Source organism: Ranitomeya variabilis, chromosome 5 (genome assembly GCF_051348905.1).
Source record: "Ranitomeya variabilis isolate aRanVar5 chromosome 5, aRanVar5.hap1, whole genome shotgun sequence".
NCBI classification, from domain to species: Eukaryota; Metazoa; Chordata; class Amphibia; order Anura; family Dendrobatidae; genus Ranitomeya; species Ranitomeya variabilis.
This window is the reverse complement of record NC_135236.1, coordinates 108,124,092-108,143,049: the sequence shown is the minus strand read 5'-3', so window position 1 is coordinate 108,143,049 and position 18,958 is coordinate 108,124,092. Positions and strand designations below refer to the sequence as shown.

The window sequence follows — 18,958 nt, the reverse complement described above, 5'->3', positions numbered from 1 at the left end:
GTACCGCTGCACTACAAAGGATATGCTCCTTTTGGCATCTTTTCTCTTATTCATAGACACCACCCTCTATGCCTCAACACTATTCACTCTCTTACACTTACACACAAGGCTTCAATTGTACCGTCCTTCTAGTCCGGAACACCCTTCCTAATTTATTTTGACATTCTCCAACCCCATAAACCTTTACCAATATTTCCCCGTAACTCCATTACCACCTGAAGAGCTGTCTAGAGCAACTCTTTCCATACTCAGACTTACTATATCTATTATACTGTAGACGTGGAATCTTAAAATGAAAGAATGACAAATATTTGCTTACAATTTGCATAACGCTGCAGCTCCACTACAAGCATACTGAACAGGTGTGATAGGGTAATGGAAGGTCCCTGGAGGGGATAATGGAAGGGGCCACATGGGATTGTGGCACCTAAAGGAGTATGAGTTTTCTGGTTTAGGTTGTGAGGTAGTTCTGCTGGTCACTCAAGGAACCTCGGCCTTAACCTTAGTAACAGTGGCTTGTGATCCTTGATTGGCTGAGTCATCTGACAGGACCGTGGTGCTGACGGGACGCTATTCTGGCGGCAAGTGGACTAGTGATATGCCGGTTCCTCAGGAGTTTGGATCACCTCAGCAGCTGCTTAGCATCTGGAAGAGATACGCCCGCCCGCGCCTTTGTGTATTTTCAGTTCATCTTTTTATGTCGTCTGGTTTTATTGAAGAGATAAATTAACCTGTTTTTGGGTGTTTTTTGGAAGTATTTTGTTTAGTCAAGTCTGCGACTAAACTGGGTTGCTTAAGGTGTATAATTTAATAAAGAGTATTTTAATGATATATAGGTTTCCCTCAATAAAGCCTTACGGCCATCTCACGTCAAAGCCTTGTCTGTAGTCTTTATTTCAGCTGGTTAGAGTTAAGTTCTAAAATGGGGTCTACAATCCCATGTGGAATAATTACTATGGTTTTATTTCCGTTATTCACTTTTCGCAGTAATTAGCTAAACTTAAGTAGTAAGTAGAAGAAGTAAATTATTAAAAATTAAATTTTAGAGAGGCTGCTTTTCTTGTCAGCCGTTGGTTATTACCCTTCTAGCTGTGGGATACCAGTTCATTGGAAGCCATTGTAGGTGACTCTCTGATGAAGCTTCTTGAGAAAATGTCAAAGGGGTGTAAAGTAGTCGTCAGAGAAAAAGGATGGTGCTGTTAGGAACCTAAGGGTTTAGCACATATTCTGGTTTGTTTCCCTCCTTGTATCCACCTGTTTCTTCATGGTGTTGCTGCTTTCAGGCTGAATCTACAATGTGCACTTTCAAATGAGGACAAGGAAAACCATTGGAAGAACATATGTGTCCAAGAATGTATATTAATGCATATATTTAATATCTGTAATAATGCACTAAAGCACATTGACACTTTCCATATACGAATTATATGTGTACATATCATGCATATTAATTGTCTCATGCTAATTAATTTAAGGGCTGCCTTTATTGATATCCCTTTTTAAAACGGTCCGTCAGCTCTGCAGTCACTTGAGAAAAGCTCATTCATTGAGCCGAAATGTTGCAAATAGATGCACTGAATAAATGAGTCACTTTGCATGGGACTGCCGCCTTCCTTTTGTTATTCTGCATATTGGGGTCTGATGGTGGGCGGACCTGGTGCTTTGTACCCATATTATGTTTGGATTAGTGCTGCTTTATCTTTCTTATCCATCCATCGTGCTATCCAAACACACTACGAAAATGGCTGAATGTAAGTACACTATAGGACGCAGCATGTGAACAGTTAAAAGAAATGCAAATCTGTGTTTGCTGTGCCATTTAAAATGCCAACAACGGATAACGTAGCATGAAACGATTTCTAAGTGGATGAGACTTTCATGTACATGAAACGTATTTGCTTTCTATCTGGACAATGCTGGAAGAATCCAGCTAATAAAGAGCGGCAGGAGACAATGAATCGCCCCTTTGGGGAGGTGAGGGGGATCAGTGACCCCATGGTATTTAGATTGAGGCTGTGTCTAATGGACATTAGACTAAAATAAGCAACACATTTGCCGAGGCCTGAAATTTCTCCTGTCTGGGTATTATTCCTGTTGAATGTCACGCAGTCTGGGGCAGAGGTGCGCCATTTCTATGCCTGGAATTTTAACAAGATTTGTAGTGTTAATATAAAGGAACGCCGAATGGATCAGAAACTAATACAGTGTATACATTCGGAGGAAAATAATGAAATATTCATCTAGAAAACCACAAATTAACCCTGCCAACCACACCAGAGGGGCACAACCCAACGGTTATAATGATGGGCTAAATACAACAGAGGTGACATTAACGGGAACCGGTCACCAGGTTTAAACTGTATCCACCACCTTTGTGCTGTTTTAACCCCTTCATGACCCCAGCTTTTTTTGGTTTTGCGCTTTCGTTTTTCACTCCCCTCCTTCCCAGAGCCATAGCTTTTTTATTTTTCCGTCAATATGGCCATGTGAGGGCTTATTTTTTGCGAGACAAGATGTACTTTTGAACGACATCATTGGTTTTAGCATTTTGAGTACTGGAAAAGGGGAAATAAATTGCAAGTGCGGTGAAATTGCAAAAAAAAGTGCAATCCCACACTTGTTTTTTGTTTGGCTTTTTTGCTAGGTTCACTAAATGCTAAAACTGACCTGCCATTATGATTCTCCAGGTCATTACGAGTTCATAGACACCAAACATGTCTAGGTTATTTTTTATCTAAGTGGTAAAAAAAAAAAAATTTGCATTTTTTCCGATACCCATAGCGTCTCCATTTTTTGTGATCTAGGGTCTTTTGATCGCCCATTATTGCATTTTAATGCAATGCCACGGCGACCAAAAAAAGTAATTCTGGTGTTTCAAATTTTTTTCTCATTACGCCGTTTAGCGATCAGGTTAATCCTTTTTTTAATTGATAGATTGGGCGATTCTGAATGTGGCGATACCAAATATGTGTATGTTTGATTTTATTTTTATTGTGTTATTTTAAATGGGGCGAAAGGGGGGCGATTTAAACTTTTATTTTTTTATTTTTTTTTTTTCATATTTTTTAAAACATTTTTTTTTTACTTTTGTCATGCTTCAATAGCCTCCATGGGAGGCTAGAAGCTGGCACAACTCGATTGGCTCAGCTACATAGGAGCAAAGCTCAAATCGCTCCTTTGTAGCCGAATTACAGGCTTGCTATAAGCGCCGACCACAGGGTGGTGCTCATAGCAATCCGGCATCACCAACCATAGTGGTCTCAAGGAGACCTCTGGTTACTATACCAACGCATCGCTGACCCCCAATCATGTGACGGGGTCAGCGGTGCGCTAATTTCGGGCCGGATGGCTGGAAGCGCTAGTTAAATGCCGCTGTCAGCGTTTGACAGTGGCATTTAACTAGTTAATAGCGGCGGGTGAATCGTGATTCCATCCGTCGCTATTGCGGGCACATGTCAGCTGTACAAAGCAGCTGACATGTCCCAGCTTTGATGCGGGCTCACCGCCGGAGCCCACATCAAAGCGGGGGTTCTGACCTCGGATGTACTATCCCATCCGAGGTCAGAAAGGGGTTAATAGCACTTCTGCAACCCCGTATACCTAATAAAATAACCTTTTATAATTGTCCCACCCTACACTGGTTTACAAAAGTATTCACACCCCTGGGTATTTTTCATGTTTTGCTACCTCACAACCTGGCATTTTACTGTTTTTTTGGTTTTTTTTGAGGGTTTGCATCCGTTAATGTACAGAGCATGCCTAAATCTGTTAACATTTGTTTTTCTTTTTATTGTGAAACAAACAACAAGTAGTAGACGACAACTGAACATGTCAGTGTGCATAACTATCTGCCATCAATGCAAGATGTATGTGAAAGCACAAAACATTTTTGGAAAAAAATTTGATGAAACCATTTAGCTGAAAAAGTTTTTTTATGTCTAAAAAGTGACATAAAAGTGACGGTTCAGAACAAAGAGGTTCATATGAGTTCTTGTAAAAATAGACAATTGCAAAAGTAAAATGTGGGGGGGGGGTTTGAATTGGTCTGGCATTGTTTACCTAAGACAATGGCAGAGCATTGAGTTGGTAGGGCATTGTTTACTTTCATACATTGGTAGGGCACTGAGTTGGTAGGGCATTGTTTACTTTGTTACATTGGTAGGGCACTGAGCTGGTAGGGCATTGTTTACTTTGTTACATTGGTAGGGCATTGAGTTGGTAGGGCATTGTTTACTTTCATACATTGGTAGGGCATTGAAATGGTTATGTTTTGTTTACTTTAACACATCACTAATTTAATGAAACTGTACTAATACTAACATCCTTGCCCATACCAAAACATTTTGGTTTAAATTTGAGAAAATCACAACAATAAATGGGTTTCACATTCTGCTACATCTGCGTTTTTTCACTAAACACATTGCAAACCTGATGGCAACATTTTTCTGCTGCGTTTTTTTCAGCTACTCATTGCTTTCTACGGGTGAAAAAACGCTGCAAAAACGCAGCAGCTTTTCAATTCAGTCAGGGGAAAAAAACAATTGTGTGTATGAGATTTCTGAAATCTCATATCTTTTGCAGGTACTGTTAAAAGCAGCTTTTAACTTGCATAAAAAATACAGCAAAATAACAAACCAAAAACATGTGTGAACACAGCCTAATTGAATTGAGCACCATCCAATGCAAAGTTTGCAGTTTTCCCCATATTGTCAGGTTACACTATATGTTTATAATAACTAAAAGTACCGTAAATTCTACATTTCTTGGAATGGATACAGCTCGCTGACAAATTTTGTGTCACATCTGAAGGCATTAATGAAGCCTGTCTTCAATTACTTTGCAGTACGCTGTCATAAAATAGAATAAAAGCAAAAGACAAACTTGAAGTGACTGATGGATGGAAACTTTCATCCTCACTTTCTGAGACTATAAAGACTCAAGGAAAAGTAAACTTTATGCATTTGTGTTTTTTTATGGCACGACTACTAAAATAAAAAGTAGTAATGTAATACTGAAGAATGAAGCTGATTGGAGATGTAAACCCGTAACATGGCAAATATTACTATTTTTATAACATATAAAAGCCCTATAAGAACAACCTCTCTTTCGGTATTTTCTATTCACCAGATCCATTTCACCAATGAGTTCTAAGGGAGTTATGTTTCAATGGTAGAAAGACCATTTCTAATATTTAAAGATTCTAGAATGTCAGACTGTTGCACAATATTTTTGGTGCCATTTTGGCCAAAAGGAGAAAAGACGTGTCCTAAAATTGTGATGCCAAAACAGATATTTTTAAAAATTTGGAGCAAATCTTATATGCACATTTAGTCTTCTACTATGTTTTCCCACTTGACTCAATTTCAATGTCCTACTCATATTTTTTTCACTACCTTTCATATTTATGTTTGTCAGACCTTCCCTCGTCCGTACACCTGGGTCACATTAGAATTTCAGTTTTCAAGAACTATGAGCACAATTGTTGCCATTTTTTGATTTCTCATCACAGGGAGAACCCAGGTAACATTGCAGGTACAATTTTAGGCAATATTTAATAAAACAGGATGAGAAGCCTTATTTTTTCAAGGGGCCATTCTATTAGCAACACTTTTAAGGGGATAAGTCTTCCAGCACTGTTTACTGAGGGCATATTTTTTCCATCATTTATCAGGCGATTTGATCATATTATATATCTGGGTAACTCAAATGGCATACTTCAAGGAGTTTTCAGTTTTTAAACTTCACAAGGGGTTTTTTGGTCTTGGAAAACCTCTGTCGTCGGTTGCAGTTTGCTCAACGGGTCTAGTGTTGATGTCACGTTGCCAGAACTGCAGCCAATAACTGAGTTCAGCAGTTATGCATGAGAGGCTCGGTGCCATGAAGTTCAGTTATTGGCTGCAGCGCTGTCAATGTGACATCAGAGCTGCAGAAAATAAGAGATAGTTGGGGCAGCAGCAGAGACTCAATGTAGGACCAGGGGAAGGTGAGTAAAGGAGGGTTTGTTGCAGGAGGGTTTTCAAAAATCATATTGGTTGAAAAGCTTGCACTTGTTAAAAATAACAATCATTATTACTTACCAGTGAAGCTCCACCATTTGCTCCCTACTAGTCTATGTTGACATGGTTGTGCAGGGACATAATTCCTAGACTATGTGATCGCTGCATAAAATCTATGGGACTTGTGCCCTCTAACCTTGGCATGACTGCTGAGCCTAGTGATTGGCTGCAGCGCTACATCCTGTGGATGGGACCAGTGGGGAGAAAGCAGACAGGCAGAATCGGGGGGGGGGGGGGCATAATGATCAGATAAATCTGTTGACCATTTAAACATTTAAATAAGGAACATCATTCTAATGGAGGCCCTTGGGGCATGGCCAGATCTTGTAGGTAGGGTTAATGTCCAGCAGCATCTCAGGACACCCTGGAAACAATTCTTAAAAGTAGACAAGTAGTTTTTCACCCTTTACCACATTCATGACAGCACAACCTTTCCGAGCTAACATATTGCACTACAGTTCAGACAGCATCCCCATCTTTCCCTTGTTTCCATTCTTTTCTGCTTGATAGGACCGAAATAAAAATGCACATACAAAATTCCAAAAAGAAAAAAAATCCAAGAATTGCGTGACTTGAAAACATTATCATCAATGGAAAAAAATAGTTTTATAAAAGCTTTTGAGCTTCTATAAAAAAGGCACTATAATCTTCAGAGCGAACCGAGCAATATCTTAAAAAGAGAGAAACTCCACATCCCTGTCTCCCGCTGTGAATAATATAGCACACAGACACAATTTAACTAACATCGACAATGTAAACTTTAGGCTTTTGTATGAGAAAGAAAAACTTCCAGCGTTGTATAATGCATTATCCATTTGTGATTTCACATTAACCATCCCGCACTTCCTCATGTATAATCCCCTAAAAATATAATTATGCAAACATGAAAATCCAGTGCCGCCAAAGATGTAAATACCCTGGAGGCCAGAACATTTCATCTACATGCTGTCAACAGAACGCGAGGTTAACCCATGAATAATTGATGGTCTCAGGTAATCAGAAGCAGTGATTGTATCTCCGCACTGTGATTTCTGTACACAAGAACCACTGTACACAGATGGAGACAATCTCTCGGGGACTTATTTTACATATTACAATGTCACCACCTGCTTGGGCTGGTGTCATCGGAGGTTGATTGCAGCTTATTAGGATCACCTTGGGTCTGTAGGATTTTTTTTTACATATCTACTACATACAGCTGACATAAAGAAAGCAAATCTGAGAACCTGGTGACCTTCAAATGCCTTCTAGTATTAGGCCATTTTCACACTAGCAGTATTTGGTCAGTATTTTACCTCAGTATTTGTAAGAAAAAAAACAGGAGTGGGTGATAAATGCAGAAGAGGTGCACATGTTTCTATTATACTTTTCCTCCTATTGTTCCTCTGCTGGTTTTGGCTTACAAATACTGATGTAAAATACTGACCAAATACTAAATGTGTGAATGTTGCCTTAGTGTCCTGTAATAAGCATGAAGCCAGTCCTATCATGAGGTGAACATGTGTTAGGCTATGCTCCCGCGATAAGCACTTGATGAGTTTTGGATATGGCAAATTTTCTTTTATATTGCATTTTTGTCTCTTTTTGGTATGTTATGTTTTAAATAAAGCTGTTTTTAATGCATTCTGGTATTTGACTTTGACAAAACTTTATTGATACAGTCATGTGCAGATTACATGCATGTTTAGAGGAAACACACTAAAAACACCTGTGTTTTTTATTATTATTTTTTTTTAATTACAGGTGTTTCTCACAAAATTAGAATATCATTAGTGATGAGCGAATATACTCGTTGCTCGGGTGACCTCCGGGTATTTGTTAGTGTTCGGAGATTAAGTTTTCATCGCCTAAAGTGAATGATTTACAGCTATCAGCCAGGCTGAGTACATGTGGGGGTTGCCTGGTTGCTAGGGAATCCTCACATGTAATCAAGCTGTCTAGTAGCTGTAAATCATTTAACTGCCGGGATGAAAACGTAATCTCCGAACACTAACAAATACTCGGAGGTCACCCGAGCAACGAGTACACTCGCTCATCACTAAATATCATCAAAAAGTTAATTTATTTCAGTTCTTCGATACAAAAAGTGAAACTCCTATATTAAATGGAGTCATTACAAACAGCGTGATCTATTTCAAGTGTTTATTTCTGTTAATGTTGATGATTATGGCTTACAGACAATGAAAACCCAAAGGTCATTATCTCAGTAAATTAGAATAATTAACAAAAAACACCTGCAAAGGCTTCCTAAGTGTTTAAAAAGGTCCCTTAGTCTGTTTCAGTAAGCTCCACAATCATTGGCAAGACTGCTGACTGGACAGATGACCAGAAGGCAGTCACTGACACACTCCACAAGGAGGGTAAGCCACAAAAGATCATTGCTAAAGAAGCTGGCTGTTCACAGAGTGAATCCAAGCACATTAATGGAAAGTTGAGTGGAAGGAAAACGTGTGGTAGAAAAAGGTGCACAAGCAACCAGATAACCGCAGCCTTGAAAGGATTGTTAAGAAAAGGCCATTCAAAAATTGTGCGCATTTCACAAACAGTGGACTGCTGCTGGAGTCATTGCTTCAAGAGCCAGCACACACAGAGGTATCCAGGACATGGGCTACAAGTGTCACATTCCTTGTGTCAAGCCACTCATGACCAATAGAGAACGCCAGAAGCGTCTGACCTGGGCCAAGGAGAAAAAGAACTGGACTGTTGCTCAGTGGTCCAAGGTGTTGTTTTCAGATGAAAGTAAATGTTGCATTTCATTTGGAAATCAAGGTCCCAGAGTCTGGAGGAAGAGTGGAGAGGCCACAATCCAAGCTGCTTGAGGTCGTGTGAAGCTTCCACAATCAGTGATGGTTTGGGGAGCCATGTCATCTGCTGGTGTAGGTCCACTGTGTTTTATCAAAACCAGAGTCATTGCAGCCATCTACCAGGAAATTTTAGAGCACTTCATGCTTCCCTCTGCCGACAAGCTTTTTGAAGATGGAAATTTCATTCTCCAGCAGGACTTGGCACCTGTCCACACTGACAAAAGTGCCAATGCCTGGTTTAAAAACAACAGTATCACTGTGCTTCATTGTCCAGCAAACTCGCAAATCTATGGGGTATTGTCAAGAGGAAGATGAGAGACACCAGACCCAGCAATGCAGACGAGCTGAAGGCTGCTATCAAAGCAACCTGGGCTTCCATAACACCTCAGCAGTGCCACCGACTGATCGCCTCCATGCCTCGCCGCATTGATGCAGTAATTGATGCAAAAGGAGCACCGGCCAAGTATTGAGTGCATTTACTGAATATACATTTCATTAGGCCAACATTTCGGATTTTAAAATCATTTTTCAAGCTGGTGTTATAAAGTATTCTAATTTACTGAGATAATGATGTTTGGGTTTTCATTGGCTGTAAGTCATAATCATCAACATTAACAGAAATAAATACTTGAAATAGATCACTCTGTTTGTAATGACTGTAACTAATATAGGAGTTTCACTTTTTGTATTGAAGAACTGAAATAAATTAACTTTTTGATGATATTGTAATTTTGTGAGAAGCACCTGTATGCTTTGCTTAAATAGTGCCATCATATTCTGCAGCGCTTTACAGACATTATCATTACTGTCCCTAATGGGGCTCACAACCTAAATTCCCTATCAGTGTGTTTTTGGAGTGTGGGAGGAAACCGGAGTGCCTGGAGGAAACCCACGCAAAGACGGGGAGAACATACAAACGCCTTGCACATGTTGTCCTTTAGCTGCGGATTTTTCACATCTAATGCAAGTCTATGGGGAAAATCCACACATAACTCAGCATACCAATAAGAAAAATTGTCAGTTTATGCAAAGTAAAAAAAAAAAAAATCACAGTAGGCAGGAGATTTGTATAAATCCCATCGACTTTGCTGGAACTGTAAGACGCTGAATTTTTTTGCAAATACGCAGCCTTAAAAATTCATTGTGTGAACTTAAAGGGTATCGATCGGTCATGGAAATTAATGCTATCAACCTCCAGATATAGGGTTAATCTGCAGGATACTGCTGAGAGAGCCGTCAGTCAGTGCGTGATTACGCAGAGCGGTGACTTGGACAGTGAAGGAGCCGCCCCTATGACTGGAAGCCGAACATACCGGAAGTCCCATACAGCGGATCACCTTTCTAATAGGGCATTTTAGAGCCTCATTCTTGGGATTGTGCGGGTCACAGCAGTCAGAGCCCTAATCATAGGATTCAGTTATCCTATCAGTTATTGAGTGATTAGTACTGTACTTACTTCCGGGGCTTTTCACGCAGTTATCCGTGGAGCAGTTCATTGACTTTGGCAAGTTACAATCAGGAGTCATTTATACTATTAATAGTAGAAAGAGGGGAGGAGGTAGGAGGAAGGCACAAAGTCCGCTCATAAGGATCATAGAAGCCACAATCCAGTATAAAGTAACGCAGACACTTTCGCTTTTTCTAAATAATGTGGCAGAACTATGTAAAAAGCCATGCTTTACAATTTCCTCATTTTTCATTTATGGCTGGAGGATCACTTTTAAGTATAATTCAGCCATTGGGGTTCATAGCTATTTTTTTCGTCAAGGCAGTATTATGTACTGGAAGAACTAAGCGGAGAAACAACTGTAAAATAACAGAACCGTAGCTTATAGATGGAACCTTATATTAAAAATATATATGTCTCTACATTGTACAAAACATTATAACTAAAAATAACTGAAAAATGTTAAATGATAGCATTAGTGATAAGTGAGCGTGCCCAGCACTGTTAGACAGTCAATCGAGCACCGGGGTATGCTCGCTACTTGATAAATTATAGCGGGTGCTCAAGTGCCATGCTTGCGAGAGAGAGAGATAGAGGTGCTTGAGTTTCCCATTGACTTCCAATATACTCGGTTCTCGGATAGAGCCCGTCCGGCCTGTTCGATTCAAGTACGGAGCATTTGAGCATTTTAGTGCTCGATTATCACTAGATACCATGTGTTGTCTGCTATATAAAACCCAAGTGAAAGGGTTTGCTCCATATTCCATCTTCAGGAGCACACCGCTCCCCAGCCTCTTGGATTCCCACTTTTCAGAGGGTGCTGTGCTTCTGATGGACAAAAGTTCGGACCAGAAGTATTGTTGACCTGCTGGCCCCAGCTAGGTGATCTCCGATGCTGCAGGGGGAGGCAGTTTTGCCTCAGCAGTGACCCAGCCATCATCAGAGCAGCTCTTGTAAGCGGTGCAGCATTGAGCTTGTAAGCACTGCCCCCTTCCCTAGGAGACCAGTCACCTCTGATAGACTGAAGTGGTGGCCGTTAACCTTAGGAAAGAGCAATAAACTATAAGACAAAAAATCTACACAATCTGGACAATGGAGAGGATTTTTTATAATAGGTGAATTGCAAAGCTGTTTGTTTTTACAGGGGCTTTCCAATTTTACCCATTTAAGAAGATGAAAGAAACCCTTCAAGTTTCTGAGGGTGAATACAGGAAAAACCATCAATCACTATGTGGACAGGGTTAGTGAGACTCACAGGCTTTGTGTTTGAGTCACAAAAGAATTTTCACATCTTACATAAAAATACTGAATCAAACCACAGAAAGCGATATATTTATAATTTCGTATACCTTATACCACCCTCTATTTTTGCTACTTTCTTATAGAAAAACAGACAAAGTGCTTTGAATATTCAACTTTGACAAGTCCGGTAGCAGAAATAAAATCAAAGGAAATAAACTCTTTTGTCATGAGACAAAATATGGAAAAAAATTCTGCAGGTGTGACTGTCCTGATATCATTAGAATGCCAGAGACAAACCTGCATAATTCGACCAGGCTGGTCACTGTATTTTTGTCCAAATATTTAGGGCATGCCATATTTTTCAGACTGTAAGATGCACTTTTTTTCCTCCCAAAATTTTGATGAAAATAGGGTGGGGCGTCTTATAGTCTGGATGTACCGGCTGTGGATGGGGAGATGGGGGAGCAGCAGCGTCGAAGCAGTGGGTCACAGGAGGCAGGAGCCAGCTGCCTAAGCTAACACTTGTGCCCACTGCTAAAGTGAAAAGAATATTCACTGCTCCCCACGCCCATAGTCCCTCCCACCTCTATGAACTGAAGCCAGCGGTGAGAGGGATTATGGGCGTGGGGAGCAGTGAATATTCATTTCACTTTAATAGCGGGCACAGTAGCCGAGTCACCGGCTGCCTGTGGATGGGAGATCACATGTGCCAGCTACTAAAGGGAACGAGTATTCACTGCTCTCCACTGCCACGGGTGTGGAGAGCAGTGAATTTTCATTCCCTAAAATAGCCGTGTTAGCCGTAGCCGCTATGTCCTGCAGAAGCTGGGTGATCAATTTTTTATATAGACATTAATGTGAAAAAGTAACTGTACTTCCATTTTTTTAACACTTTTATCCAGAATATAGAGTCATGAATCACTTTATTAGGGGATTTATTGTCATTCTTGTAAAGAAAATTGTATGTAAGTGGCTTAGAGACCCCTGCTTTTCACCACTCTATTTGCCTGCTTTAAGGTACATTGATAAAAGAACATGCACATTTGGAGTACAGATGATGGTAGTCATCAATCATTAGTTCACTCCTCCTCAAAGTTTTGCACATATGAGAAAAATCTCGAGTAGGAGTTTATCCCCATAGTTAGTGGGACACGGGTGCTGAACCTTTCACTGCCATCATCTGTACTCCAAGTGAGTAGATTCTGATAACAATGTAGCTGAATGAAGGAAAATAGTCTGGGGAAAAAAACAGGGTTTGGAGTCCACTTACAATAATTTTTTTTTTTTTTTTTTTTACAAAAATGAAGACAAATGTCCTAATAAAGTTCATTGCAAAATTTCATAACTTTCCTTACTGGATACATTTATTAAAAAAATAAAAGTTTACTTATTCAAACCTAAAAGCCTGATTTGAACAATAGGTCATTTTCTGATGACACATCCTCTTTAACGACCATTATCATAAGATAAGGAGCAAGAAATTCTTACAGTCTATTCACTTACAATTTTCAGAAGCAGCAAGTTGTCTCTTAAGGATCCGACCATGCCAATAAAGGAGACCACAAACATCAGCATGCCCAGAAGAAGCAGGATAATTGCTGGGGCCAGAAATATCCCTTCCAAGGTTTGATGCTTTCGTCGTTCACTCTCTGCGTAAATTCCAATGCACAGGATCAAGAGACCTATCAGCTAGAAGAAAACGGGACCTTATTAGGTTCTGCTTGGCTGGAAATATTAAATATAGAGATCAAGTAATCATTAACTTATGCAAAGTTAGCTTTCCATAATGATGCATGAACAAGCTTCCAGAAGTCCTACCCCACGAGAAATTAAATCTACTGATGAGAAAATGTGTAACCATCGTTGGGATTTTGACAACACACACAAGTTTACTTGCGTCGGATGACAAATTGGCTATGGAAAAAAATGTATACAACTTTTTAAGTTAATTACATCTCCTGTTACGTCATTTTTAGCAAATAATTTCAGTCTGTTTAAAATCATATTTCTTAAAAATTTTGGATCGCACCATTCCACTATTGTTAGCCCTAGAAATGTGTTGACAACAAGGGGTTACTTGTTGGGGGTGTGTTCATATAAAAGCTATTGTCCAATCAGTCTTGTCTGTGTAGGGACACTCCCATAGGATATGTAAAAATGTTAACGCCCAATTGTAAATTTATTCAAAAACTTGTAGTAAGAATAACTGAAGAAAACAACTTACAGTTCTAAGAAAAGACAGTCCTAGATTGTTAATAAGGAATATCTATATTTAATAGATATATAATTGTATAAAATAAAATTATTAAGCTAAAGTATAAAAAATATATATGAAAATCCACATCATAAAAACATACAATACAAAATTGTAATAAAAAGGAAGAAACAGCTAGGAAAGTGACACCACCAGACAAAAACAACTAAGAATATAGCAAAGCTGTGATAGAATCATATATATCTATTAATTAAAGCCCTACTCCAGTGTTTTTTTTATTGCACGGCTTTCTTCACATAACTATTAATTAATGTACACAATCTGTAAAACCTTAATCAGTCTATGGCTGGGATCTGCAACCTGTGGCTCGCAGGCTCATGTTGTGTGGTTCGTGGCTATATGCCAGCTTAGTGCATTAGCACCAGGTTTAGAAAACAGCCATAAAGAGAATGTCTCCCGATAGTGACTTTTGTGAGTAGCCCCACAGAGCAGATCAGGCGGGGGAGGATAAATAAATTAAGCTGGAGGTAGAATGATACTGCCAGGTAGAGGGGGCTTCAAGCTGGGAGCAATAGTGTTTGTCAATGTGCTTGATGGAAGAACACTGAAAGATGATAAAGTGGGAACCATGGGATGTAAGTATACTGCCTATAAGTGAGGGGCACAAGGTCTCTATGTGCTTTTTTTGGGGAGTCTTTGGCTGTCATATCGGGACTGTGGGGCTCTTGGTGTCACTATGTTGTAAGTGGTTAGGGGTCCTGCTGGACATAGCTAGCAACCATCTATCAGAGCTGAATGTGGCTCTCATGGTGAGAAAAGTTGGGATCCATTAGTCTACGGAGTAGATTGTGTGCAGGACAAAACAAGGGGGATAAATAGATGGGAAAAAAGAGAACTCATAAGTATGAGAAAAAGAATTTAAAAAACAGGCAATCCAAATGAGGCAAACCAGAATAGTCCTTGGAGGATAGCAGAAACCTAAGTAGGGTCTAGACTTATATTTATTTGTTGCCATAAAACAAGTCTAATAAAACCATGAATTCTACTGAGCTAAAATGCCTTGACCAGAATATCACTGAGATGTAGCAGGCAGAGGAAAGTTGGTAAAACTTAAGTCAATTTGTCAGACCTCCCAAAAATCAAACAGAGAAGGCCAATCCTAGAACACATCTGCCATATTGTCTGTCTGAAGGTCACACAGCATAGAGAAGAGCGAGGGAGGAGATGGTCTACCAGATGGACAACAAATTGTAACCTGTCTCTTCATGGTAATTACAGAGAGAGTGGCCTTATCTCAAAAAGAGAGTAATTCAGGTGTCCATGAAACAGGGTCTGCGTACAAACTGTGTTGTACGGACAGGGTACAGGTCTCCTGACCCAAACTTGACAGCATCATAAGCATGTAAGAGACTACTGAGCTCAGATTGAGAAACCTGCAGCTAGTGCACAAACCGTGATACAAGGACCTCTGAATTTGGCCTAAGCCAAGTTTTACACTGACCTACTGCAGCTATTTGGCTACATGCAAGCTGATCAACAAGAGGTTAATACAATCGCTCCGTGTACATACAATATAATAGCACATGTTCTGCTTACACATATGAATCCTGTATTCATTATTCTGGTGGTTCCTTAATTTACGTTTCTCATACGCTAGTTTCAATTGCATGTATGGTTCTTTGCAGGAGCCCACATCCTGCTAATAATATTTCCTTTTTCCGTGCAACTTCTGCTTTTACTAAAATTTATTTTACCCAAAGCAATATAAGTGTCACAATTCATCACGGTGAAGCAATGTACAGGCCACATTTGTGGTATAAATGTAGTAGAAGGAATCCAGCTCATCAGTATCAAATCTTCAGATTTATTTGTAAATTATTAAAATATCTTCACGTGCATCATTAGTCCATGAACGTGTCATAGATTTTATGTTTGCCCGCTGTACATTAATATACTTTTATTTGCATAGAATAAAAAAGAGAATTTTAAAATACAGGGATCCTGCAAAAAAAAATATATACCGTATATATGGTTGAACTTCATGGATATGTGACTTTTTCAACCGTACAATGTAACTGTATATGTCTAGGAAAGTTATGAGAGATTGTTAGGCAAAAGTGAACAGCTATAATATCCTGCATGTCACAAATTGTACAATGTCACTTTCTGCATTCCATCTTGGCAGTAATTGAAAAAGACAAGTACTACCAAGATGTAAGGGAGAGAGTGACTTTGTAGGCTTCATTCAAGTTAATGAATCCGTTGAAGCTCTGTTTGGGTTCCCACCTAAGTTTCCAGGGAATTCCGAAAGAAACCCCGTATTAATGCAAAAATAACCTTACTTTTCATCCTTTGGTCCCACCTTTCGATCACAATACAACTGCGCCATGTTTCCCTATGGAAGACAAAGTATTGGTCAACCTTCCCACCATCGGCTTGTGACTATCTTGTACAGGTGCCTCTCACAAATATAGAATATCATCAAAAGTTAATTTATTTCAGTTCTTCAATACAAAAAGTGAACTAATATATTAGATAGAGTCATTACAAACAGAGTGATCTATTTCAAGTGTTTATTTCTGTTAATGTTGATGATTATGGCTTACAGCCAATGAAAACCCCAAAAGTCTAGAAATCAAGGTCCCAGAGTCTGGAGGAAGAGTGAAGAGACAAATAAACCAACCTGCTTGAGGTCTAGTGTGACGTTTCTACAATCAGTGATGGTTTCGTGAGCCCTGTCATCTGCTGATGTAGGTCCACTGTGTTTACCAGGACCAAAGTCAGCGCAGCCATCTACCAGGAAATTTTAGAGCACTTCATGCTTCCCTCTGCCGACAAGCTTTTTGGACATGGAAATTTAATTCTCCAAAGAATTAAGGCTACCATCAAAGCAACCTGGGCTTCCATAACACCTCAGCAGTGCCACAGGCTGATCGCCTCCATGCCACGCCGCATTGATGTAGTAAATGATGTCAAAAGGAGCCCTGACCAATTATTGAGTGCATTTACTGAATAATATACTTTTCAGTAGATCAACATTTCGGATTTTAAAATCATTTTTTCAAGCTGGTGTCATAAAGTATTCTAATTTACTGAGATAATGACTTTTGAGCTTTCATTGGCTGTAAGCCATAATCATCAACATTAACATTAATAAAAACTTGAAATAGATCACTCTGTAATGACTCTATATAATAAATGAGTTTCACTTTTTGTATAGAAGAACTGAAATAAATTAACTTTTTGATGATAATCTAATTTTATGAGATGCACCTGTATGTACCATTGGAAAGCACCGAGATTGCATCATTAGCAGTAATGCAGTTTTACCTTCAGTTGTGGGCCAGCAATAATCTTCATATAGCCCTAGATTTAGACCTAGTCAGACATATTAGGAAAGGCAAGAAGGAATAGTCTGGCATGGCAGCTGAGTTAGTAAGTACAGAATACGTTGATTTTCTTTACCTGTACATCGCTATTTCTACATTTTGAAGATCTTTCTCTTCCTCCCTTCTTTGCTCTGGGGAGCTCAGGCAGAGATGAGTTTCAATATGTTGTGTGCATAAAACCTTCATTAAATATCTTATTATACGTGGAGAATGACAGTCTGAGGAGGTTATTGAAATTCCAGAGTCTAAGAAGAAGTTTTAAATGTTTCACACTCCACTTTACTTGCAAAACTCAATCAATTTTCTACACCTTGAGGATAAATGCTTTCCAGAATTGTAAAACACAAAATCAAAAGAGGAATTGAAAAATGTAAAAAAAATATATATTTTAACCCCTTAAAGGGAACTTGTCATGTTGAAAATGGTATTTGATAAGCAGACAGGATCTTATTGTCACGCCAGAGCAAGGAAATGCCAGGCTTGTGGAGCAAGAGAGGGAAGGAAGGTAAAAGGGTTCCCTGATGATAAGGAAAGGGGAGAGAGGACACCCCTAAACACTCACGTGAGACGGCACCCTGAGCTCCCTATTGTCCCTAGGCCAGTGATGGCGAACCTATGACACGCGTGTCAGTGCTGACACGCATAGTCATTTTCAGTGACACGCGGCCCCATAGAAATTGCATCCTTAAATTGCATGGCAAGCCGTTCCGATTTTTTATCGGATCGGATGCCATGCAGGAGGCCTGTAGGCCGAAACAACAGAGCTCCGGCGCAGAGCGTCTAGGCCTGGGACTTCCGGTAGACCCGGCGCAGCTCCCGGAAGTCCCAGGCCTAGACGCTCTGCGCCGGAGCTCTGTTGTTTGGGCGGCAGGAGCAGTAGGTCGGCGGCGGGACAGGAAGGCTGGCTGCACAGCGGAGGGGGCAGCCTGCTGCAGAGCACGGCCGGCGGAGAGCACGGAGCGGAGCCGCGGAGAGCTGCTCATCGCGCTTCACTCTCCGTCACCGCAGCCAGCAATGCATGGCCTCCCAGTGGCAGGAGGAAGCAGGCGGACTCTGGCCACGGCTCACGCTCCCAGCCCCCTCCCGGGGGGGAAACACACACACAGGAGCTCATCACACGCTATGTATGGAGGGCGCCTGCCATTGTCGCACACTGCCCCTGGTGCCGCCACTAGAATGACTGGGGGTATTGTAGAGTACACCAAGGGCCGGAGGGAGAAAAGCAAAGGACTTTCACTAATGTCCTGGACAGTCACAGGACACTTCTAATTATAAGCTAGTGATTAGCATCTGCCCTGCACCCCAGCATCAGTGTACAGGAGGGACCCATCATCTGCCCTGCACCCCAGCATCAGTGTACAGGTGGGACCCAACATCTGCCCTGCACCCCAGCATCAGTGTACAGGAGGGACCCATCATCTGCCCTGCACCCCAGCATTAGTGTACAGGGGAGACCCATCATCTGCCCTGCACCCCAGCATCAGTGTACAGGTGGGACCCATCATCTGCCCTGCACCCCAGCATCAGTGTACAGGTGGGACCCAACATCTGCCCTGCACCCCAGCATCAGTGTACAGGTGGGACCCAACATCTGCCCTGCACCCCAGCATCAGTGTACAGGAGGGACCCATCATCTTAGTTCACGGCACCCCACACAAGTTAAATAATAGCAAGACCAACAAAAGAAACCAACTGACAGATGAACAAAGAAGTCACTAGGCAAGTAAGTTAATTATAATTATACATACCGTATTTTCCGGCGTATAAGACGACTGGGCGTATAAGACGACCCCCCAACTTTACCA

General features: G+C 40.6%; 1 protein-coding gene across 1 annotated transcript in view; it reads right to left on the bottom strand.

The window, feature by feature from the left end:
- LOC143775229 (tetraspanin-15-like) overlaps window positions 1-18,958 on the bottom strand; it is a 183,006-nt gene that overhangs the window by 110,992 nt on the left and 53,056 nt on the right. The window contains exon 2 of the mRNA XM_077263109.1: window positions 13,053-13,238. Coding sequence (XP_077119224.1) covers window positions 13,053-13,238 — 186 coding nt within the window. The remainder of the gene's footprint in view (window positions 1-13,052; window positions 13,239-18,958) is intronic.